This window comes from Neovison vison, chromosome 4, assembly GCF_020171115.1.
Source record: "Neovison vison isolate M4711 chromosome 4, ASM_NN_V1, whole genome shotgun sequence".
NCBI lineage: Eukaryota > Metazoa > Chordata > Mammalia > Carnivora > Mustelidae > Neogale > Neogale vison.
Window position 1 is genome coordinate 9,104,697 of NC_058094.1, and position 24,465 is coordinate 9,129,161.

General features: G+C 43.9%; 2 protein-coding genes across 2 annotated transcripts in view; both read right to left on the reverse strand.

The window, feature by feature from the left end:
• TG (thyroglobulin) overlaps positions 1-2,015 on the reverse strand; it is a 244,302-nt gene extending 242,287 nt beyond the window's left edge. The window contains exons 1-2 of the mRNA XM_044244917.1: positions 1,949-2,015; positions 831-939 (exon numbers count right to left, since the gene is read on the reverse strand). Of these exons, the coding sequence (XP_044100852.1) occupies positions 831-939; positions 1,949-2,015 (176 nt within the window). The remainder of the gene's footprint in view (positions 1-830; positions 940-1,948) is intronic.
• Positions 2,016-13,720: 11,705 nt separating this feature from the next.
• Positions 13,721-24,465, reverse strand: part of PHF20L1 (PHD finger protein 20 like 1) — an 83,286-nt gene continuing 72,541 nt past the window's right edge. Inside the window, exons 17-21 of the mRNA XM_044244921.1 lie at positions 23,543-23,642; positions 21,950-22,145; positions 18,344-18,710; positions 16,946-17,108; positions 13,721-15,585 (exon numbers count right to left, since the gene is read on the reverse strand). Of these exons, the coding sequence (XP_044100856.1) occupies positions 15,443-15,585; positions 16,946-17,108; positions 18,344-18,710; positions 21,950-22,145; positions 23,543-23,642 (969 nt within the window). The 3' untranslated portion in view covers positions 13,721-15,442. The remainder of the gene's footprint in view (positions 15,586-16,945; positions 17,109-18,343; positions 18,711-21,949; positions 22,146-23,542; positions 23,643-24,465) is intronic.

Here is a 24,465-nt window from a genome sequence, read left to right on the forward strand (position 1 = left end):
AAGTGACGGGGAACAGCGACACGAATAAAACCACACACCCTTATGACCCCCCAGCCCTTATGTCGCTCCCGACATCCCAGATGCCCAACAAGGGGCTGGACCACGGGGTCTCCGCGCTCTGGGGAGTAAGGTGCTGCCGGGGGCATTAAGAGCATATAAAAAATGAGGGTCGGCAGCGATGTTTCACGGGGGTTCCCAGAACGCAGTCCACGGACAGAGCTCCCCTCGTTCAGTGTGGCTGGAATAGCACAGGAACGTCAGGATCCAGGCCCACACAAAGGATTCCTGTGCGTTCTGCTGGGATGTCGGGTATATTATGGTTCCGTTCTCTAGGGAGAGCCCAGGACGCTCGTTCACATTAGGGCAGCCAAACTCCGCTTCCGGAGAGGAGCTCACTCTGGGGAGACAGAAGCGCCTGGCCCAGATCGCTGGCCTTAGCAGGGCCGAGGTCCAGGCAGCTTGTCCTTCCCCTGACCTCTGACTTCTCACAAGCGCCCACAGAGGACAGGAGGCGCCAACGCATCGATCCCCCACACCTTTCATTAAAGCAATTGCACTGCAAGTTTTGGCAGGAAACAAGGGAAGTCCTTGTTCCCGGCTGGAATGAAGCAGTGACTGGTACACTCTGGGTCAGATTATCCAGCGTCCATCAGCTGAGGACAGACCCTAGAGGAGGACACCCGCCACCCCCCCCCCAGTGACAGTGTCACATGCCATGAACACGGGTGGGGGAGAGTGAGGGCACCTCACAGGGTCAGGGGGGAGGGGTGGAGATAAGCTTTAACATTTCTTAAGGGCCCCGGAGGTCCACAGGGCCGAGGAAGTCTTACTGGTAGCTGCCGTCTTCTGCGCACTGAGGAACGTGGTCCGCTCCCCTCAAAAAGGCTGTCTCCCTCTGCAGCTCGCAAGGACGCAGGGGCTGGGCGTCCACCTGGTATTCTGGGAAAAGGGAAGCAGCTCATCAGGGAAGAGTGTGGATGGGATTTCTTTGACAATGATGGGCTCCCCAAAACACAGATGCTCTCCTGAGTTGTATTCCCGGCGTCATCATCAATAATCACCTTCTAACTTGCAACTTGGCGGTTATTCATTTGTTTCCAAGTATGCCATTGGCTCATTTAACCCTCAGCCTCTCCCAGGAAGTGATGTCTGCATTTTACCCTTGTGTCACTAAGACACTGACAGGGACCTGCTCAAGGTCAACAGTTGGCAAGGGCAGGATTCAAAGTCAACTCTCAGACCCTCATGCTCCCCTGAACCTCGGTGGGGTTAGGTCTGAACACCAGAAAGAAGGTGTTCTTGGATTTATCAAGCCACCCCTGGGGCAGGACACTTTCTTGGCACAGGTCAGAAGTGCAAACTAATTAGTAACTCCCCCAAGTCATATTTGTATGTCACATTGAGAATGCATGTGACACACAGGAGCTTACTCAGAAATCACAACCACCCTGGGAGGGGTGTTTACTTTTCCAACAAGAAAACCAAAGCGTAGACTTATCCAAAGTCACCCAGCAAGTGGCCGAGCCGCTGCTGGAACTTAGGGCTATTTCACTGAATAGGTAAACTTGGTTTTTTAACTACCTGCAGCTACTCTCAAATGCCTCCCACGGATGGCCTCGGCCTGAGATAGCTAAGGAAATACAAAAAGAAAAAAAGTCAGTGCCAAAATTCACTAAAAGGATGGGGTGGGGTGAGCTAAAATTGAATTAGGGAGATCTGATTTCCCATCTGCTCTCCACCAATCGCTGGTTCCGTGAACTCAAGGCAATTCAGTCTACTTCTATGAACCTCTGTCTCTTCATCTGAATTCCCTCCTTGGGACATCATGAGGACTGAATGAGATCAGAAATGTCCGGGGGCCCTGGGGCCAAGCCTGGCTGACCTCGGAGCTGTGGCCTGAGAGCCCCCTCCGAACCCTCTGCTCCATGGCCTTGGGCTCATAACTCACCGAGTATGTTGGCCGACGCCAAGCAGGCTGAGCCGAGTAGACTGAAGACCCACAAGGCCGGGGCCATTGTTGTGGGCCCTTCTGGGGGTGGAGGGGTAGAAGCCACTGCGCGCCCTCAGCCAGTGGAGCCTTTATAGCCCTGCCCTGGAACCAGCTCCCCCACCCACGGGCACTCAGTGACGCAACGCCTGCCCTGTTCACAAGGGGGCTGGTCACAAGGGGGCCTCCACCTGCGTCTGCCCGCTCTGAGGACACTCATGTGGCCAGTGGGGGATGAGAACCCTGTTGAGGCTCTGTGGAGCAGAACAGGGCTGGGCAGCTTTGAAGTTCATCTTCACAAATGAAGGCCAAAGCTCTACGGCTCTGTGGGCATCAGGCTCAGCCCTCCCAGGAAAAAAGCATTTCCTCCCTCCCTTCTTCCCTCGCTTCCTCCTTCCTTCCCTTCTTCTTTCCTCCATTCCTCTCTCCTTCCTTTCTACATCCCTCCCTCCCTGGCTTCCTACTTCCATCAATATTTTTTAGACTCCCCCCACTCCACGAGTGGACCCTATTCTAGACAATGAGAATGTGACAGGAAGCAGGCAAAGTTACTAGTATAGAATATAAGAATTTTAGTGAGAAAAGCCACACACACACACACACACACACACACACACACACACACACGTTCCTATTCCTACGTATTCTCCTCTCCCCTCTGTCCCAGGACTTCTGAATCTCCGTGGAGCAGAACAGGGCTGGGCAGCTTTGAAGTTCATCTTCACAAATGAAGGCCAAAGCTCTACGGCTCTGTGGGCGTCAGGCTCAGCCCTCCCAGGAAAAAAGCATTTCCTCCCTCCCTTCTTCCCTCGCTTCCTCCTTCCTTCCCTTCTTCTTTCCTCCATTCCTCTCTCCTTCCTTTCTACATCCCTCCCTCCCTGGCTTCCTACTTCCATCAATATTTTTTAGACTCCCCCCCACTCCACGAGTGGACCCTATTCTAGACAATGAGAATGTGACAGGAAGCAGGCAAAGTTACTAGTATAGAATATAAGAATTTTAGTGAGAAAAGCCACACACACACACACACACACACACACACACACACACGTTCCTATTCCTACGTATTCTCCTCTCCCCTCTGTCCCAGGACTTCTGAATCTCCAGCCCAAAGGCTGCAGGAGCTGTACCTGCCACACAGAGGCCATAAAGCAGTCTGCTTTCTCTTGGCAAAGCCAGACTTCTTCCTTCACTCCTTTCCCTGCGCGACCGTGGGACGCGCACCTCACGCTCTTGAACCCCTGCCGCCTTCTCTGGAAAACAGAAGAAAAAGGAGAATAACAACATGCACTGACTTGCTGGGTTTGTAGTAAGGGGGCAAACACGGGACTTGAAACGGCTCGAGAGAAGCCGGCAGTTAATATTACTGATTTTCTCATTTTGCAAATGACATGGTGCCAGGGAGTGACGGATTCACAGAACAGCCTGTAGGATGAGGGACTAGTGACAGGTAGGGGCAGGGGTGCTGGGCTGGCAGGGGAGACCTGGCTGAGGCCCCTCGAGTGGGACGGAGAGCCGGCAAGGGGCTGGAGGGATGCTAACCCCGGGGCAGAGAGGGTGGGGGAGGCAGGACAGGCTAGGAGGGGGAGCACGCTCTGCACCCAGGACGGGAATGAGGGACCCTGACCTCAGAGCCGTGGGCTGTACCCCCCAGTAGAGGCATCATAAACATTATGAGAGTTCACAGGGGAAGTGCTTAAAACAGCCCCCGCTTGTAACTCCCCAACCTTGGTTACCTTCATCATTATTATGTTCATGATTCAAAGGACGGAAAGTAAAACTCAACAGTTATTTTAACTGGCAGGGCGTGGGATGAAAAATGGGTAAGAAATCCTGTTCTGTACATCCTTCCTGGGGAATCACATGTGCCGTAGGCTTGAATATCCCTAACTCAGCCCCAGGACCAGCCCCAGCCCCAGCCCCAGGCCCAGCCCCAGCCCCAGCCCCAGCCCTAAGCCCGGCCCCAGGCCCAGCTCCCGGCCCAGCTGGCCCCAGGCCCAGCTCCAGGCCCAGCCCCAAGCCCAGCCCCAGCCAGAACTGGTGGTTAAGCTTCAAGTCCACCCTGCCTGAGTGCTCCGCAGACATTCCAAATTCAAGATTTCCCCAGACAAAGCTTCTCGACGACTTCCTCTTGCTGTCTTTCTAAGGGCAAAGCTGAATGACATCCTAACCTCTCCACTCACCTCTCAGCAGCCCCCAGAGCCTACCAGCAAAACCTCATTCCCATGCCTTGTGGCTGACCCATCCTCACGGCCTCCTCGGGCCCCCCCGCTCTGGACTAGCCACTGGCATGGCTGCTCACCCTGGTCCTCACCAGGCTGTTCTCCAGCTGCAGGGCTGGGGGTGGACAATCACTGCACAGGTGTTCTAAAGTCAAGACCACGGGCAGCTCCTAAGACCACCTAGCCCTGGGGGTAGAGGGCTGGGCCGGGATTACTAATAATGAGACTCAGATTTCAGGCAAAGACAGTGTGAGAAGGAATGTTGGTGTTTATTGGAAAAGGAGATGTTACAGGAAAAACTCGCCCACCCAGCCCCTCTGACACAGGACAAGTGACACAGCTCACCATGGGGATCCAGCAGCCCCTCGTCCTTATCCCCAGAGACCCATTCCGAGCCCCCAGGGGATGGCTGAACCTGCAGATACGCACCAAAGCCCGCACGTACTGGGTTTCCCCTACTTACACACCTATGATAAAGTTCAGTTTCCAAATTAGGCACTGGAAGAGATTAACAACTAAGCCTAAAAGAGGACAGTCACAGCAATCGCCTGTAGTAAAAATGTGGGAGTGTGGTCTGTCTCTCAAAAATCGAACTGTGCTACGCTCGCCCTGCTGAGGAGGATGCAGCTGACAGACACCTCTGCGATGGGATGGAGAGAGGGGGTGACCAGGGCACTGTGATGCATGGTGACCCGGTGTCGGGCTGCTGCTACCTTCCGACATTGGGCAGGAGGAGGATCGGGTCTTCTGGAAACATGGCTGACCTGCCCGCCGGAACTGAGCCCCAAGAATGAAGGCGGGATGAGGGGCGAGCGGGAGGCCCAGCACCAGGCCGTGCTGAGTCACTGCCTCTGGCCCAGCCTCTGTTCTGCTCCATTGGGTCTGGTGCTGGGGGAGCAGGGGCAGGGCCTTGGAACCCTGGAATGCAGGGGGCCGGTGAGGGCTCCCCCCACCGCCCCGGGGCTGCAGGGGTGCCCACAAGGAGCACAGAAGAGGTGCTTCTCTCCAGCAGGCAGCAGAGCATGGAGCTGGGGCCGGCGCCAGGCTCTTGGTCCTTCTCACGGTGACTCAGCTGCCCCCATTATGCTGGCCGAGAGCCTGGAGACACGCAGGGACACATGGGGACACACAGGCCTCTGTGGTGATGCCTGCTCAGCTCCTCTCCAAACCAGCCATGCCTGGTTCACAGCTGGGATGCTCAGACCCCGAATGTGGCCGCAGAACCTTCCTTTCAGCTGCTCCCTGCCCTGATACTGGGGGGCTTAGTGAAGAAGTTAGGAACAGAGAGGAACTAGAATGAAGAGGAGGAAAATAGCTGACTTTTACTGCCCACCTGCTTGTAGCCACCAACCTCTGTCCACTGTTTTTCTTAAGCTCTCCTTTCCAGCTTCTCTCTCATCGAAGGCCCAAGATGGGAATGGAAACTACCCCTGGAGCAGTAAGGACTGTGCAGACCATCCAGGCCAGTTTGAGCTCAACTGCCAACACATGCCTGTGCAGGAGGACCCTGGAGTGACCCTGGAGTGACTTGTAGTTACCACTACCTCATTATAGTGCTAAAATCCCCACCCATGGAGGACCACAAGCCCCATAAACATAACATACAACGTATGTGCAGGCATGTCTCCTTAGGCACGCGCACAAACTTATGCCCAACCCCACAATGACGAGGCTTCCCTAGCTAAATCATCATCCCAACCCTAAATAAAGGAACCCATTCACCCCTGCTGAGGAGTCACAGCTTTGGAGGTTATTCCCCATGATCTCCTTATTTGCCGGAAATAGTTTCCTTTGTGTGACAACTCTGCCTGGTGTCCTCTCTACCTGTAACTCATACCAAGGAGCAAACTCACATGAGTTCACTTATTAATCAGGTGTCCCTGTTTCCGACACCCACCAGCTGCCGCCCACCACAGAGAATCACTCCCCAGAAGCCTCTCCTCTGCCCCAGCCTGCCACCATGTTGCTGGGTTCCATGCCGCTGCCTTGGACAGCTTCTCCCCTCCTCCCCCATACCCAGTGACTCAAGAGTCACATCCCTCCTGCTGGGTTGCTGGAGAAATCAGCAAAATTCCTGAAAATCTTTTGCATGGTAATTGCTCTATTCCAGCAAGCCTCACTGAAAAAACAAACAAACAAAACTGTGGCTCTACCTCCATCCATGCTAGCAAAGGTTAAGTTGGGGACCCTAGAAGTCCACCTTTGCCAAACTATAAGGCGGCTCCCCAAGCGCCTTTTCAGGTTGCAGACAGGATGGTCATGTGAGAAGTGGGAGTTTCACCCTGGCTGAGCGGTAATAAACCCCCCCATGGGGTCAGTGGTTCTGTACTGATGCTTCTGGTCCCGTCTTCTCACATGGGTCTAGGTTCTCTGTAAGTATCCTATACAGTGGCCCATTCAAGGGATGTTTCTCCCTCCCTCTTACTATGGGGTCCCCCTTTGTGGCACTAAGATGGAACTTGTCAATAGTCCCATGATCCTAGCCTTGTCTCTCTTCAGAGAAACCCAACAAGAGCGCCAAGATCTGAGTGCAGCCTGGTCCAATGTTTTCCAGTCTGTTCGGATTTGGCAACAGTTAAGATCCTTTGCTTTCTCTAGTGCCTCTTCTCAAAGCAGCTGCCTCTCCCGTGAGGCTCCACTTCCTGACTGATCAGCCTGCTCTGGCCCCCAGAGCTCCATTGTCCACTTGAAATCAGGCCAGCCCGCCTTCTAAGAGCTCAGCCTTTCTCCCACAGCAAACTTCTTGTTCTCCCATCTTCTAAAGTTGTTTTCAATTCCCCGGTGCTCCTGTGCTGACTTGACGGAAGCATACCTTTTTAATGACTGCATTTCCTCCTTGATTTCTTGGGCAAGCCTGACTTCTAGACAGAGTTATTTCAAGGATGGAAACTTAAATTGCCTGTGGGTTTGTAATAATTTCACTGAATTCTTTTCTTTCCAAACTACAAAGATAGCATATTATAATTATCTTCTCACATTCTTCTCTCTTCAACTTTTTAAAATTTATAATAGGCCTTACAATTTTAGATTTACAGAAAAACTGAGCATAGAAAGTTCCCATATACCTTCCTTCACACAGGTGAAGGATACTAATATCTTGCATCAGTGTGGTGCACTTGTTACAATTATTGGGGCAATATGTATACATTAACTAAATCCATAGTTCGCAGTAAGTTTCATTCTTTGTGTCTTTTTTTTTTTTACTTATTTTGAAATACTTTTTAAAACTTATACAGAGATTGAAATAGTGGTACAGTTCCCTCTTTAATCAATTTCACTGAACCTTAGCATCTTACACAATCATATTGCAATTACCAAACCAAGAAATGATCATCATTATAATACTATTTAACTACAGACTTCAGTGAATTTCACCAGCTTTTCACTAATATCCTTTTTTGTCCCAGGATCCAATCCAGGATCTCACATTCCATGAACCTATAAAGTCGTCTTAGTCTCCTCCTCAGAAAATATTAAAGAATGTACACAAATTCTAGGATTAATAAGTGAGTTTAACAACGTCACAAAGATACTAAAAAATCAATTTTACTTACACTCTAACAATTAAATATCTGAAAATGAAATGGAAAAAAACAATTCTACTCACAATATTAAGAATTAAATATTTTGAAATACATTCAACGAAAAGTACAAAACCTAAACACTGGAAAACTACAAAACATTGCTGAGAAAACAACACAGAAATTCTGAACGAAAGGAGAAATACATCAATCATGCTCTTGGATCAAAAGGCTCAAGTGTTAAGATGGTAACTGACCTGGTGATTCAGTGCAATTCCTGTCCGAATCGCAACATGTTCTGAAAAGTTGAAAATTTGATCCTAAAATGTGTATCAAGAATCAATAAACCCAGGATTATCAAGTACAGTTAAGAAAGAACATAATTAGAGGAATTACACTGATTCCAAACCCTACTATAAAGTTGTAGTAATCAAGATGGTGTGGTATTGCTTAAAGAGAGACTCATCAATCAATGGATCAAGAGAATGTAGAGTACAGGTATAAATCTACATGATTACCGCCAACTGATTTTCAACAAAGGCACCTAGGTAATTCAAGGGAAAACAGCATTTTCAATAAATGGTGCTGGAACGTTGGAAACCTACGTGGAAATTAACACAAGATTGCGCGGTACACCTATTAGAAGAGCTAAAATAACAAACACTGGCAACACCAAATGCTGGCAAGGATGGGGAGCAAGCGGCTCTCATCCATTCAACTGCCCCTAACTTTTTAGGCCTGTTTTTGAATTCTCTATTCTATTCTCTATTCCATCAATCTACATCCCTCTTTGCATCTCTACAGCGTCTTAATGACTGTAGTTTTATAATAAGCCCCAATCAGAAATTGTCCTTTGTTCTTCTTTTTCAAAATTGCTTAGTCTATTCTAGGTCCTTTGCATTTCCCTATGAATCCTAAATTCTAGAATCAGCTTGCTGATTGCTGCTTCAGAAAGTCTGCGGGGATTTTACGTGGAATTGCATTATATCTACTGGTCAGTTCTGGGGAAACTGACACTTACTATATTGCATCTCCCAATCCCTGATCTTGGTTTATTTTTCTATTCCTTTATCTCATCTCTATTCTAGGCCTTGTTCTCTATTTTTCTATGTACAGGTTCTGCATGTATATTTTCAGATTTACCCCTAAGTATTAACATTTTTGATGCTGCTGAAAATGGCATTTTTAAAAAATATCCAATTTCCAGTAGTTGCTCATGTGCAAAAAGAATAGTTCTAGCAGCATTCTGGTAGATTCCTTACACTATTTCCTATACATGTCACTTGGGAATGTTTCTTTCTTCTTTTCCAAGTAGTAAACCTTTTTTTCTTCCTTTATTAAGCTCAGTGACACATTGCACTAGCAGGACTTCCAGAACAATGGTGGCTAGAAGTGAAGATAGTGGACATTCTGGCCCTCTTCCTTATCTTAGGGAAAGAAGTATTCATTTATCATTAAAACATAAAGGGTAAGTTTCTCAGTCGTTGCCCTTTATATTAATGCAAATTCCTGTCCATTTCTTTCTGAGTTTTTAATCATGAATAAATCCTGAAACATAAAATGCTTTTTCTTATTGAGATGAACATATTTTTATTTTGATGACATATTATATTGATTTTTTAAAATATTAAACCAAACTTGTATTCCTATGGAACACTCAACTTAATCTATCATCCTTACAATGGATCACCAGATTCACATTGCTAATATTTGGTTGAGGACTTTGGTGTCTATTCAAGAGGACCATGTATTGGTCTGTAATTTCCTTTCCTTTTGGTGTCTTTTTCTGGTTTGGCATGAGGTCAAAGTTGGGTCTCTAAAAGTTAAGTGTTCCTTTCTTCTCTATTTTCTGTCAGTGCTTGCACAACATGGAGATTTCTTCCTTAACTGTTTCACAGAATTCACATTCAGGCCTGGAGTCTTGAGAAAACACTTTTAATTGTGAATTCAATTTATTTAATTTCTTTGAGTCACTTTTGGTAATCTTTTGAGGAATTATTCCACTTCAGGTAAGCTGTCAAATTTTATTGACATATAACTTTATGGTTGTACCTTTAAAAATGGTTTGTTGGACACATAGTAATGTTCCCTTCGCCATTCTAATTTTTGATCAGTTTATGAAGGAATTAACCAATTTTACTGATTAGCTCAAAGAACCATTTTGGTTTATATGGTTTCCCTATTGCTAGCATATTGTTTTTATTTTCATTTAAAGTATTTTCTGATTCTACTTATAACTTTTCTGTGTCATGGTTATTTTACAAATGTGTTAATAATCTCAAGTCATGGTCAGGGTGTGGGGGTGGTTTCCAGATATCCTATACAGATTTCTAGTTAATTCCATTGTCACCAGAGAACATACTCTAATTTCAATTATTTTAAAGATATTGAGACCTGTTTTATAGCCTAGTATACTGTCCATCTTTCTGATTACTCCAGATGCACTTGAAAAGGAAATTTCTGTTCTCATGCTGTTGGGTAGAATGTAGTGTGCCAATTAGGTCAAACTGAGTGTTCACATTTGTTCGTGTTCTATATCCTGATTTTCTACTTGTTCTATCAATTAGGTTTAAAGGAGGGTTGAAATACTGAATTCTAATTTAGATTTTCCCCATTTTCTACTAGTATTTCTGTTCACTACATGTACTTTTGACATTCTAGTAAGAAACCTAGAAGTCCACTTTTTAATTGTAATTTACTATTTTTTTCATGGACAAAAGGCAGAATGATAGAGATCTGTAAGTATAATGGTAGGCAACATTCTATTGGGAAGTGAAATGGAAAGGCAAAAAAGAGACTAAAAAAATACGACTGAAGAGATGATGCTGAGTTAAGTAAGTCAAGCAGAGAGTCAATTATCATATGGTTTCACTTATTTGTGGAGCATAACAAATAGCATGGAGGACATAGGGAGATGGAGAGAAGGGAGTTGAGGGAAATTGAAAGGGGAGGTGAACCATGAGAGACTATGGACTCTGAAAAACAATCTGAGGGTTTTGAAGGGGTGGGGGGGTGGGATTTGGGGGGAGCCAGGTGGTGGGTATTAGAGAGGGCACGTATTGCATGCAGCACTGGGTGTGGTGCAAAAATAATGAATACTGTTACGCTGAAAAGAAATTTAAAAAAAATAAGTGAAAGTTCCCAATGTCAAGAATAAGCTTGCTTGTGTATTTTGGAAAATAGATGTTGGTAAGTAGCAAAATGATTGATTCTATTACATACATTTAAAAACAGCAGGTTGATTTTAATATGCCAGTATTTACAAACTGGAAGCCACACCCTTTACAATTGTTTAAATTTATGGTGAATAGTTTCAAATGGCAAAAACAAAGGTCCACTGCCCATAGCAGTGTCCTCTGCTGTACATAACTTTGTTTTTTTCCTCCCTTGCCCCCCCAATCTCCTCACTCTAACTTCCTAGGATGAACTCTTAAACACAGTAAACATACTTAAGTTTTACCTTCAGATCCACTTTTAGGGGTACCCAATGACATAGGTACCAGGAGCAGATAATTTTCCAAAATTCCTATACAGAGGTCAGAAAACATTCAAAGACCTTTTTTTTTTCCAGTTAATGTACATATTCTATTTCCCCCAAACCCCTCTACCTACCAATTACCTTTCCATTATTTGCCTCTCTGGCCCCTTGTAGTCTTTGATATCGTCCATCTCTGAAAAACAGGCTTTCAATGTTTCTGATGGACTAGGAGCTGGTGAGTTCTAGATTCAGCCACATAACCTGACGGCTGGCACAAGGATGACATTCAATGGGACCGCTGCATCTAATTTTCAACTTCACAATTTAATCAAAGCTTCTGGGAACTTTATTTGCTTCATCTACCTCTCAGCACAGTTCGGGTGAAGAGCCCCCGAGCTCAGAGAGATCACTGCTAGTCCTGTGCCAGAGGGAAAACGCGAGTGGCGTTAACTGCAGAGCTCACACCCGTCCCCCAGTGCCCGGTACAGCGCTCCCGGACGTTGCTCCTCTGCAGCAGGCACAGCACAGGGTACAAGAGGCAGCCTGGGATATGCAGGAGAAACTGAAACCCCAGTAATTGCCCGGTTTTGGAGAGACACAAAGGAGAATCTTCCAGAAGAGAGAAATGTTAAGGAGGCAAGCCATGGAAATAAGCATGGTCTATCTAACAATGAGGCTGTACTTAAATGAATTTGAAAGCCGGATGGCACAGACCTGATCTGAAACAGGGAGTCACTAGCGGCTTCAGAGAAGACAACTTAACAAAATCAGCAAAAAAAAAACCCTCTGCTGGAGGCCATGAGCTTGACCAGCACAGCCTCTGCATCTTGAACCTGCCACTTAAGCCTTCCTGAGGCCTTCCTTGAGGACTTGAAAAGGACCGTTTGCCCAACTATCCACACAAGCATTAAACCAGACTCTGCAGGTAACGCACCACACTGGCATAAAACAGGCGCTCGGGAACTCTGAACCTCCTAGCCTGGCAAGTGACCGTTTTCATGAACCACAGTGATGGCAAGGTTCAAAGTTCAGGCGGCCAGTATCAACACCAGTATTAACACAGCACGATGGGATAAAAAACTAGAGATGGCAAAGGAGGTAAACGGCATTTGTTCTGAGCAGGCAGCACAGGTGGTGATGGTAGAGATACGGGGAGACTGTGAGTTTCAAGCTGGGGCTCTCAGCATAATGTCACAGCAGAGAGTGAAGGTGGAGGAGGTCCAGTGGAATGGAGGGGAAATAGGGTGCTTTGTTTCAAAGACGTGGACTAGGAGTATGTGAGGAAATAAATCCGCGAAAATGAGAGTGCTAGGAAACTAGGAGTGGCTGGGTTCCTCTAAGGAAAGAGTGCACTGTCCTTGAGTTTTAGAATACGAAGTCGGGAGGGCCACGCACGCGCATGAGGGAGTACGTTACATTGATCAGTCCCATACTCAGGATCCCTCCCACGGTGCTCCTTTGCTTCTGTCTGGGTAGCAGTGAAAAGGTGTCAAGAAACGCCCTCTCTAGTCTATTGCTGATACTTAAAGACATATATTTGTTAAGGAAGACTAAGTGGAAAGAAAACTCATCTGAAACCTCTCACAATGGACTTCTTCTCAAAAACCAATTCATACTCAATCAGGGAAAGGCGCAGCTTACTACAAATCAAGTGTTGATATATTCTAAATTAAACAGGTTTGTGTATAAAAGTAATCTGACATTGACTGACTTTAAAAATTAAGGGGCTCCTGGGTGGCTCAGTGGGTTGAGCCACTGCCTTCGGCTTGTGTCATGATCTCGGGGTCCTGCTCAGCGGGGAGCCTGCTTCCTCCTCTCTCTCTCTGCCTGCCTCTCTGCCTACTTGTGATCTCTCTCTCTGTCAAATAAATAAATAAATAGAATATTTAAAAAAAAAAAAAACCTAAATTAAAAAATTCAGACTTTCAATTCGTATACATAAAAGCAGAACAAAAATTTAGTAACCTAAGTATTAATGGAACTTCTCATTTGCTGGCTGCTAACAAATAAACTGATTTGATCATAAGGTACTACAGAAACAATGCACAGCAATCTAACTGTGGTCACCAGGGACTGAGAAGATGAGTATTACTAGGTACAAAGGGTCTTCTGTGTATGTGACAAGAATCTAGACAACTCCACTATTCATGGGCTAAGGATGCTATCTGGTCCACTCTGGAAAAAAAAAAGAAAAAAGATACAAATTCAATGTCTGGAATTTAACGACCACAGGAAAAAGATAAGAGCCATTATTTTTAACACAAATGAAAGGTAATACAGACATCAGGACGCTTACGCCACACATGGAATAGAGGCACTATTCTTTTTTTACTTTAATATACAAATTTAAGCCAGTATCCCAACCACCTATATTAAAGCTTTTCATTTCCCAGTAAGATCTCTGATAACGTTTATGTATAACAAGTAAATACACAAGACTGTATCTTAGGTCTGTTGATCTTTGGCACATTTGTCAAGTTGGAAAATGTCAAAAGGCAATAAAAATCTCTAATGACGGTTTTGCTCATTCTTTTAATCATCTTCACATCAAAATATAAGGCCGCAAGAAGGCAAGCTGAAATTTTAGGATATGTGGAATAGTTTTAATAAAGAGTTTTACATACAGTACCTTACATATAGAACAGTGTGTTTGCAAATTTAAATAATATCTGAATGTACAGTGGCATGTATTCTTATCAAAGATAAATTCAAGTTTACTGTGTATCAGTTCTAAAATGCATTTACACAGATCGCTAGAACTGATAAACAGAATGAGGCATAAAATATTCAAGTGTTATTTCATCAAATAGCCTCCTCTGAACAGTCTTTTTCCCCTTTTTAAAAAAGTTTCAAAACCTGTACATACATTTTTAATTTTTAAAAAGTCTGTTAAAAGGTAACATTTCATGTTAACCACCAACTCTTATAGTCTATAGTAATAAAACTAGATATGTGCAGATATAAATATGTGTAGGCTATGTACATATGTACGTTGAGTGTTTGTTTCAAACAAGCACACACGCTCACGCACACCCGCGTATGGGGCACGGCGGCGGCACACAACTCACAAGAGCACTGGCGGACGGGAAGGCCTGGGCCCGAAATCCAGCAAGAGCTAACTCAGCAACTTAGTTGCCTTTGGTTTCAGAAATGTGTCCATTTGTGATCAAAGCTAAAAGTTTTGAGTGTGCATGTATTTTTTAAAAATAAAATTCATCTTCAGAAATGAAGCTTTTCCAGTATCCCACTACCAGCAGTTAAAAAATCCACAGCCACAAATTATTTCGTTATTTTTGTCACTCCTCATCCCAGCTGAGGTGATTTACAATTTTTAATCTGAAGGCAAACACCAAGCATACTCAGGATCAAACTGTACGCTGATGCCTGAGTCCCGAATTCAACTGTATGTAGGACATACACAGTCTGCATGACATCTATGTTTCTGATGGGCTGATGGCGTACGTAAGACCTGGGAGCGGAACTCCCACAACATTTAGCACTCTCTCTCTCCAGCAGTGTCCTCGTCATTTGGCACACGGACTCTTCTGCAAGCCATTCTGTTTATAATGACCTTAATGCCTGCAAGAAATTTCAATTATTTGGCATTTTTTAAATATGTAATCAAAATGAAGTCAGAATTCCACAACTGTTTTCCTCAGAAGTGAGGCTTCCACTGTCAGTTTTCTGATTATGGACATTCATTACCTAGGAAACAGCTCATGATCCCATACAAGTTTAAATACTCTAAGCCCCGGAGCAGCTGGATCACCTGCAGAGAAGACAGTTCATACGGCAACCTTATAGAACTCTCCAGAATCTCCTTGCCTCTATAGTTTTGCTTTTGGCCAAACGCTGGTTTATTACATAGATCTTTCTACTAAAAATTAGATAAGCACACCATCTTTCTTTCTACACGTATGTCGAGCTTCATGTAAAGCAACAATTGAAAAATCCTGCCAACTCAATTTCCTTGGTACAGATTATATTCAACTTCATTGATCCCTGGCATGTAACACATTATCAGACAGCTTGCTCATAAGCTTTTTCTAATATTAGCTTCCTTGATAGAGGTTGTTCTTCCTTTTCCTTTCCAAGGTGCCATCCTATTGATGTCACAAATCAGTAAATGACCAAACATCACTATGTTTTTTAACTATCCACTTAGCAGTCACGTGGATAATAAAAATGATCAACTGAAGAAACCCACATTCTTTTCATTAGGTTTTCACTGTTGTCATACAGAGCAAAGAGTTGCTATTTGTTGTACTTTGCCCATGTCAATTAGGAGCTGTTTGATATGGCGCTTAAGTTGGGGCAGTCTTGCGAGAGGGTCAGGTGGCTCCAACTCCCCTGTGAAATCAAGCCAGCTTTCCAGAACTAAAAGAGAGAACAGAACAAACAAATTTAAATGGCAACTGGAAGAAGTCACAAAATGGTCTAACTGGAAGGCTGGAAAAGGATGGAGACAGAGTTCACCTTCCTTTCTCCCCACGGCCATGAACAGACTCAAGCCAGTTCTGAGAGGCTTTGGCAGCTTTTCTATTCTATCGTATCCCACAAGAGCTCTGGTCCTTCTTGGTAACTTCTGTTCTTATTTGAGGTGATTTTTCCCTTCATAGGCATAAACTAATTTCATTTTGAATATCTCCTTCTACTCTCTTCTGGAATAGGAAACAGTTTCCTGTGCCTGCTGAAGCTATTATTTTAGACTTAAATAATCTCTACTTCATTTTAAATAAAACTTAACTACTCTAACCATTCTTTTTTTAAATCAGGAAGTTCTTTTTAAGAATGGAAAGGAGGTGGCAGCTTCTCAGTGTCCTTTCCAGTCCCACTACTTTATCATTACTTGAAAAAAATGCAAGCATACTAGAAGTCTAGGCAAAATGCAGTTAGTTGATTCCACACTTTTTATTAATAATAAGGGATAGTGTCCAATGTATTTTTCCCCCGTCACATATCTACTCACAACATTACAGTAACAAAAAGCTAAATTAAACCAAATGGAAGATGTTTTTGAAATGGGTTTTCTTTTCCTCTTTCCTCAGGGAAAAACAAAGCAGTGAGAGCTCTACCTTACTGTAGGGTGAAATTAAAAAAAAAAGACGGGGGGGTACAATCTTGTGTATGAGGTTACGAAAAAAAACCCATTGGATTAGGAAATCAGTTACTTCTTACTCAATTTTCTCAACTATAAAATGGGGATAGTATCTTTCCTGTCCACTCCTCAGCGCCCTATGTAATAAAATGAAAAATATAAAAGAAAAGCATTTGAAAACGTGTGTGCAAACTTCAGTTTTACCTACCTGAGCTTGTGAGGGTTTCTTGTTATTATTGATTTTACTTCCTACTCACCACAGTGAGAGCAAAGATACAAAATGTTTTCCCTCATATTTTAAATATGCTTAAGGCCCTTACACTGACTTCCAAAGAAAACACAGTTCAATAAAACTAATAAATATTCCATATGTTCTCTATATTGCACCCGGTATTTAATTAATGTCCACCTTTAAAAAAAAAAAAAAAGAGATAATATCCAATCATATTGTTTTCAGCCTGAAAGACCCCAAACCCCAGCTGCACTGAATGCGACGTGAAGGAGGACGCGCCATCAGTAGGGACAGCACCTACGGTTCTCAGCCCGTAACTTAAAACACTTCACACAACGTTGCCATAACAGTAATAAACACACTCTGCATACGGTAGCCACTGTATTTTAGTTCTTTCTTAAAATTACCATCAACTTCTTTCTCTATTAGGTCCATCCTGCTGGTGACTTCGTTCTGCATATTCTCGATGTGTGTAAGGAGATTGAGCTGCCACTGAAGATGCGAGTCTCCTGGGTCTTCGGTGCCCCTTTTCTCGTTATAAATAAATACCGTACTCCGCTCAGCTGGATTCTTCTCCAAAGAACCATTAGGAAAAAACAAAATTAGGTGAAATGTAATGTCATAACAGGAAAGATACACCAAACACCTCATTATTACAACGATCAGTGAAATCCAATCAGACTCTTAGATTATTTTTAAAGGAAGTGCCAGCGCATAATTAAATTATATGTGATGGTCCTTAAAAGAGCAGATATGCTTGCCATCTCTCTCCACAAAGCCTAGCACGGGGCTCCATGGAGAGCATTCAACAAGACGTGCTAAAGAAATAAGTTGCTAATTACACTCTGTAGCGAGAAACCCCAACTCATCTAGACTAACCCCTTCCTCAATGAATCTAAGCTAATGACATAAGTGGAGTGAAGGCAGAAAGCAATGATGGAAAAATCATGAAGGCTGACAAAGGCCAGTTTGTCAGTAAAGTCTCATTACCCGCAGACTATAATTAACTCTTGCAGTTAAATCAGTGAGGCATAAGAGAGATAAAAATCTTTTAAAAACTTAAGAATTGCAAAATGCTTTCCACATACACAAAAAATCTGAACTCCAGACTCACCAGAAAGAATTCACTTCATAAAAGGGACAGTAATTTGACTAAATCATCTGCCACAAATATCATGAACTTCAGGCTTCCCAAATTTATTTGTTTACAGTGATTTCTTGATAAAACAAGGCCAGAAAAATAAAGAACTAATTTTAAAGTGGCATTACTAGCTGAAAAATCAATGAAAAAAGAAGAAACTATTTCTAAGACAATCTCCATGAATAGGAAAAAGTTCACAGAAATTCAATGGACACAGAGCTGTAAGAATTCAGTTTATTGCATAACGGAATTGTAAGTACGCTAAAATTTTAAAAAGACTGGAATGCCACCTTCTATCTGAAACACATATTGTATTAATATAAACACACCCACAAACACTTACACATTCTCACACACAGACATCTTCATTTGGAAAAAAAATATGTCTCATAGTTTTGGGAGGTATCTAAGCGTGCTTATAACAACTGAAACTTTGATTAGGGCGAACGTTTACTGAAGTTCTACAACTCTGAATTAGGGGATAATTCAGTGTTCAAATAGCCAGTGTTTTCTAATAGAGAAAGCAAATATCTTTACCCAACAAGGTATTCGTGAACTTGGAAATGTAAGCATAGTTTTACTGGGAATTCAGTATGTTTTATTTTATAAAATTGTCCTATGGTCTATCATATTTTCCAAGCCAACACCAAGGAACTAGTTATACCTTTTCAGGCATTCCATCTTCTTTCACTGAGTAGTGTGAGGGGTTTTTATCTTTTGTACGGAATTCTTGTTCTTCTTCAAAACTACTAACATCATCATCATCTGAGCTCCCAAGGTCTACAAGAGACTTGCAGTCTTGACCAAAATGTTGTGGCTTTTGGTAACTGTGCTCACTTGTTATGTACGTTCCTTCCATTCTTAGGGGCAAACGAGGTGGTTCTTTATGGTTCTGTATGTGGTATTTCTTTTCCTCTCTATTAACTGTGCCTGGCACTGCTCCTTTCTTCTCTATCCCAGCAATTCCTTGATCTTGGTCTTTTCGCTTCCCAGAATAAGCCCAGAGATGAAGGTCAGGATGATGTTTATTCCTTAAAGCAAAGTTGGAGAAAAGAGCAGTTCAGGGGCAGGGGGAAAACAAGTTTAGTGCCATAATTTCAGAAAGTAAAGATGATACAGTAACCCCTGGTTGTCCGTGCGTGCTGTACAGAGAGTGTGCGGACTCAGGCAAACTGCTCTCCACTTCTCTACGAAGACCCAGACTCACTGAGGGAACCAGGCTAGAAGGAGGGCAGGGGTTCAAGACAAAAGCAGAGGTATTCTTTAGGGTAACTTGTTGCAGAACTTAATCCAAAGTTTGAATTCTTTTTTGCAGAATATAATTTTATAGAAATAATACTCCGGTAGAAAAGCAATGACAAGGGGCCCCTGAGTGGCTCAGTGGGTTAAGCATCTGCCTTTGGGTCAGGTCATGATCTCGGGGTCCTGCTCAGCACGGAGTCTATTTCTCCCTCTCCCTCAGCAACCCCCACCTCAGCTCGTGCTCATTCTCTCTTAAATAAATAAAATCTTTAAAAAGGGCAGCAATAGATGTAATTATGTTCATAGCTCACATCATCACTTGATTGATGCCCTTTTTTTCCTACTGACGTTTCACCATACTTTTTTAAACTGTACAACACAAAAAACTTGTATATGACAATAGTTTAAAATCTTCATTCAGTCAAAAAGTGATACTTGCTCATGACAAAAAACTCAAGCAATAAATGCATACAAAGTAAAAACCTCCCTACCATGGCAATCATTAAAAAATGAGGTATAATCTTTCAGATGTTTTCTATACATATAAAATTATTTTTTTAAATGGAGAAGCATATACTTTCTCTTTTTATACAAATGGGGCTCTCAGTTTGCCTTCCTCATAGACAACATATATGGGCATCTTGGCCCCTCAGTGCACAGACGTTTCCCCCACTTTTACTCTAGAGCTCAACAGTATCCATGTACCCCCGTCTAGGCTCACCAGCCCATTCCTACCTACAGACATGTGTGCGTGTTCGTGTGCTCTCTGCACACGAGTGGGGAAATTTTAGTCAGCTATGGAGCTGCTGGATAGTGGGCACATGCTTTAAATGTGATAAATGCCCAAGCGGCCTCCAAAGAGGTTGCACTGATTAGGCCTCACCCACAGTCTATGATAACGCCCTCCTATCGCTAATTCTAGTCATTAAAATTCTGCAGTGAGTGAAACCACAATTCTTCAGTCAGAATCGATAAGAAAGAGAAATACTCAGGAGGCATAAACCTTTCAGAAACCTCAATGTTTGTGAATTAATTATTTCCAGGTTAGACAAACACCCAGGGGCCAACTTTAGTTTTCTTCTAGTAATACCCAAGTATTGTTCTAAAATTACACATTTTATCTTTTGGACCTCTAATTTACTATCAGAAAATACTAAAATTCTCTTATAGTAAAGGCACAGCAGAAAGTTGGCTTTGTACTCTGTCTAATGGACCCTGTCCTTCTCTGTCACTGAGCTTAGACAAGTACCTTTATCTCTGACTACCCATCTATCAAATGAGAAGAGATCTATTTTTCAGGCTTATTTTAAGGATTAAATGAAATCTGATACTACAGCACTAATTTCTGGCATGAAGTAGACTTTCTTTTTAATCGGTTAGCTCTTCCCTCAAGTTGTAGCATCCGTATGCCCTTTTTATAAAGAAATCCATATTCAGATTTATGACATACAACAGAAGCAAATCACATTCAACAGTCACTGAATACTTATATGTATACTAGGGACTGGCAACAAGATGCTGAATAAGCCCGACCCTAAAGGAATTCATGGTGTAGTAAGGAGAGATGGACATGGAAAAACAAAGTGCACAAAAGTGCCAACCTCAGTATGTAAAGAGTTTGCCAAGAAGGGTGAGTGATCAGCCCTGGCCGGGCAGGTATCATGAAGAGGCACCTGCTAAAACGACTAGCTGCAGAAGGTTCGAAGTGTGAGTAAAGGCCGGTAACTGTGGTAAAGCAGGCTTCACTCAGGGATTACGGTTCGGTAGAGCCGCAACGTCTGGGGAGAACAAGTGGGTGAGGGAAGACACCGCAAGCAAACAACAGAATACACGTCAGGGAAGGGCTCTGAGTGCATGCTGCGGAGCCGGGAAGGCACTGTGGGATATGAAGCTGAAAAAGAAGCAAACTCCTATTTCTCTCTCTTTTTTTTTAAGATTTTATTTATTTGAGAGCATCAGAGAGCGCAAAGGCAAGAGCAGCGGGGAGGGGCACAGGGAGCGAGAGCAGACTCCCCACTGAGCAAGGGACATGGGGATCGACCTGGGGGACCATGACCTAAACCAAAGGCAGGTGCTTAACCGACTCACCCACCCAGGCACTTCAAAGTCCTACTTATCTTTTACTAAAATCATACTGGCAACAGTAAGAAGGATGAACTCAAACAGTACAAGACCGGAGCTGCAGAGAACTGAAAAGGTGTGGCAATGTGAAAAGAGCAGCCTGGGCTGGGCCAGCACGGAGAAGAGAGACAGAAACACGCAGAACAACGTTAAGGAATGACAACAGACAGGTGCCTGGGCACACGAGGCTGAGGGGAAAGCTGGACAGACGAGGCCGAGGAGGGGAAAGGGTAAGTTTCTGGCCCAGGCAAGTGAGTCCAAAAGAAGACAATCCTGTGAGAAACCAGTGAATCATCCTGTTTTTATATAAAATATTGTCTTAAGAGAAGAATTCTAGCCAGGGATTAGAAGAACTGAAAACATGGGCTTCGAGAATACTTGGACATGTTACTTAGGGAGGCTCAGGCTGGCTTTGTTTGTTTTGTTTGTTTTTTCTTGTTGTTGTTGTTTTAAGGGAAAAGAGTCTGGGATGACTAAAACCCATTTTGTGCAGAGCAGAGGGATGGATTATATGACCTGCTCCCTTCAGAGCCCATCTTAAGGTAATTAAAAAAATACTACTTCATCTGGACACCATTCCTGGAGGAGCGCACAAAATACCGGCTCACCAAGCAACTGTACTTAAGTCTGCGCCTACGGCAATTACACAGAACAGCAGGGCAAGGACGAGCATTTGCCGGACTAGCAGCGGTGGTAGTGACCTTCAACCATGCTTATTCATTCCAGGGCGAAAGGCAGGAACCAGCTACTCATCCAAAAAGCTTATTAATCCTGTCTACTTTTCAAAGTTAAAATGTGTTCAAATATCTCTTCTGTCTCCCCAGTTGCTCATCTGAACCTTCCAAAGGCTGCCTGATGACCCCGAATTCAAGCGCGCGCCCCCCGCCGCCCCCGGCTCCGCACTTACTTCAGGATGCCGATCTTCAGCTGCAGCCCGTGCAGGACTTCCGTGACGCCGTAGACGTCAGCAAGCAGGTGGTGTGTGGATACTATCTTTTTGGCATTGAGATGAGAGTAATTTTCTTTTAAAAACGATAACCCACACATCCTCCCATTATCCAACCAGTCCTTATCATACCGGTATTTCGCACTCCACCTCTGACCTGCAGATGAAGGGGACATTCAAATGACAAAGCTTTCCACTTACTCGGACTTCCCTCCCATCCCTTCCCATCTTACTAACACTGCCTTGAGCAAGGTGAGCTCTGGCACTAAAATAAATTCAGAAGAGCAACACAGCATTCTGAGAAGCCGGCGAGCCTCCTCCGACCTCGGGGTCTCCTGCCCACTACCGACAACACACTCCACTCAGGACGCGCTCAGACGCAGAGGACACCTGCAGAGGAAGCTTGAGGGGACGGCTTTCCATTTCTGATGTGTTGGTCATCTGCCCTGTAGAAGGGCTGAGAAGGCTGGACAGAAACTAAACGGGGTACCCGTTCTCTAGCTAACATGTGTTTTGAACTGGATGAAGTAAGAGTTCTACTTAAGTGAATAAGGACCCCTCTTCAAGATCTCACAGGGTCCTGTAGAATCCAACATCTTCAACGTCAATGTCTGTTAAATTAGTTGCTTATGTGTCTGTGACCCCTACTATAACCTATGAGATAGGTTATGAGATACTGTGAGATAGTGGAAAGGTATGCTTAGAATCAATCATCCTACTTCTTACCAGCATCTGGCAAATAGAAGGCATCAATGAAGGCTGCTGAATGAATAAACAGATATCTATATTCATATAGGTCTGAATCATTCTCCTGCTTCTTAATGTTTCCTTTTTTTTTTTTTTTTTTTTTTTTTGAAAGATAGACAAGAGGAGAACTGGTAGGCTTTTACTTGGGAATATCTAGTTATCTTCTACCTGGGCAGCTGAAAGTGAACACAGTATGCAAGACCTTGCTACTCGAAAGCCTCCGGCACAGAGGAAGGCACTGAACAAGGAGTCTAAAGGGACAGGTTTTCACCTCAGTTCTGCCATGTCTAGTATTATCCTTGTGCACAAGGCATGCAACTCTCCATGCCTCAGTTGTCTCAGCAGTAAAATAAAGGGATGGACCGTGATCGTCGGGAGAGCCCATCTACTAAAATGAGCTGGATATGCAGCACAGTCAGGAACTTTCTTAAAATCACATCACAAGGAGTTACGTTCAGAATACAGTTCCACTCAAAGAGGCACACATAAACCTATTTAGAAATCAATACACAGGGACACACGACAGGGCTAATCCTTCTCCAGGAAAATGACCTACATTAACTCTGTCCTTCGAGTAGTGGAGCAGTTATGTTAATAAAACGAGGCTAATGTTCTGGCCTCAATAACTGACACAGAAAACGAAGCTGTCACAAACAATGAAAAATATTTTAAAACTTCACCATGGAAGCAGGATTTAACTGATGAAGAAGTAACAATGTCTTACGCCGTGGGTGCCCTACGTCAACAGATCTCTAGGTGTAACGAGATCTCTAGGCGCCTTGCCACCAGCCCGGGGAGAAGGCTTACCAGGAGGGTCCCTGCAGACGTAGCAGATGTACTGCTCGGGGATGCTCTCCTCCAGCAGCCCCATGCACACGCTGTGCTGCCAGCAGAGGCACTCTTCACACTGCCGAAAACACAGGAGTGCTTAGTCACAGGTCTGCTCACCAGCAAAAAAGACAAGTCCCCTTGCTTTCAGCTAGCAGTGGTCGTCTCTTGCTGCCTCCCAGAGTTCAACTCTTACTCCACACCATGATGCAAGTGCCGACAGAGGATGAATTTTATATTTCAAAGAGTCGGCTACTTCACAAAGTCCCTCTTGTTGCAGCTATTAAAATGTGCCTTGATAGATTACTTAAATCACGTAACACACACACAGACAAAACTACTGCTCTCATTTACTTCCCACTAATTTTTAGGGGAAATATATCCTTAAAATAGCTTATTAAAGTGTGGACATTTTTCTTAAAAAAGACAATTTGTAGGATTGCCTATAGCAGTCACTTCTTCAAGTATAACCTGTGTGGTGACCCTATACTTTTGTAGTTCCCTTATTTGATAATACCTTTGAAAAGAGCGAGAAAACATTACTCTTTATTCTTGCAACTAACATCTCCAAATCTGCTAAATGACATCACAAAACGTGGGTTATGCTCCTTTTTTCTTAAAGATACCCTTTCTACAGAGAGAGGTGGTTTGTAATGCTTAGGCCCTGTAACAATTTTTGACAAGAGAGGAAACGTTTATTTCCTCATCTGCCCACTGAAGGGCTACAAACAGGGATCCAGGCCCGAAGGGCTGATACATTCTACCCTTCAATGTATCTAGATGCTCACCCACCCGAATGGCTTCCAAAAATGGCTTCCAGAATTTTGGCTTGAAGACCTCAAACTCAACATTCTCGCAAAGGGAGAGTGATCGTTACTTCATTTAAAGAGACCTTCAAATGA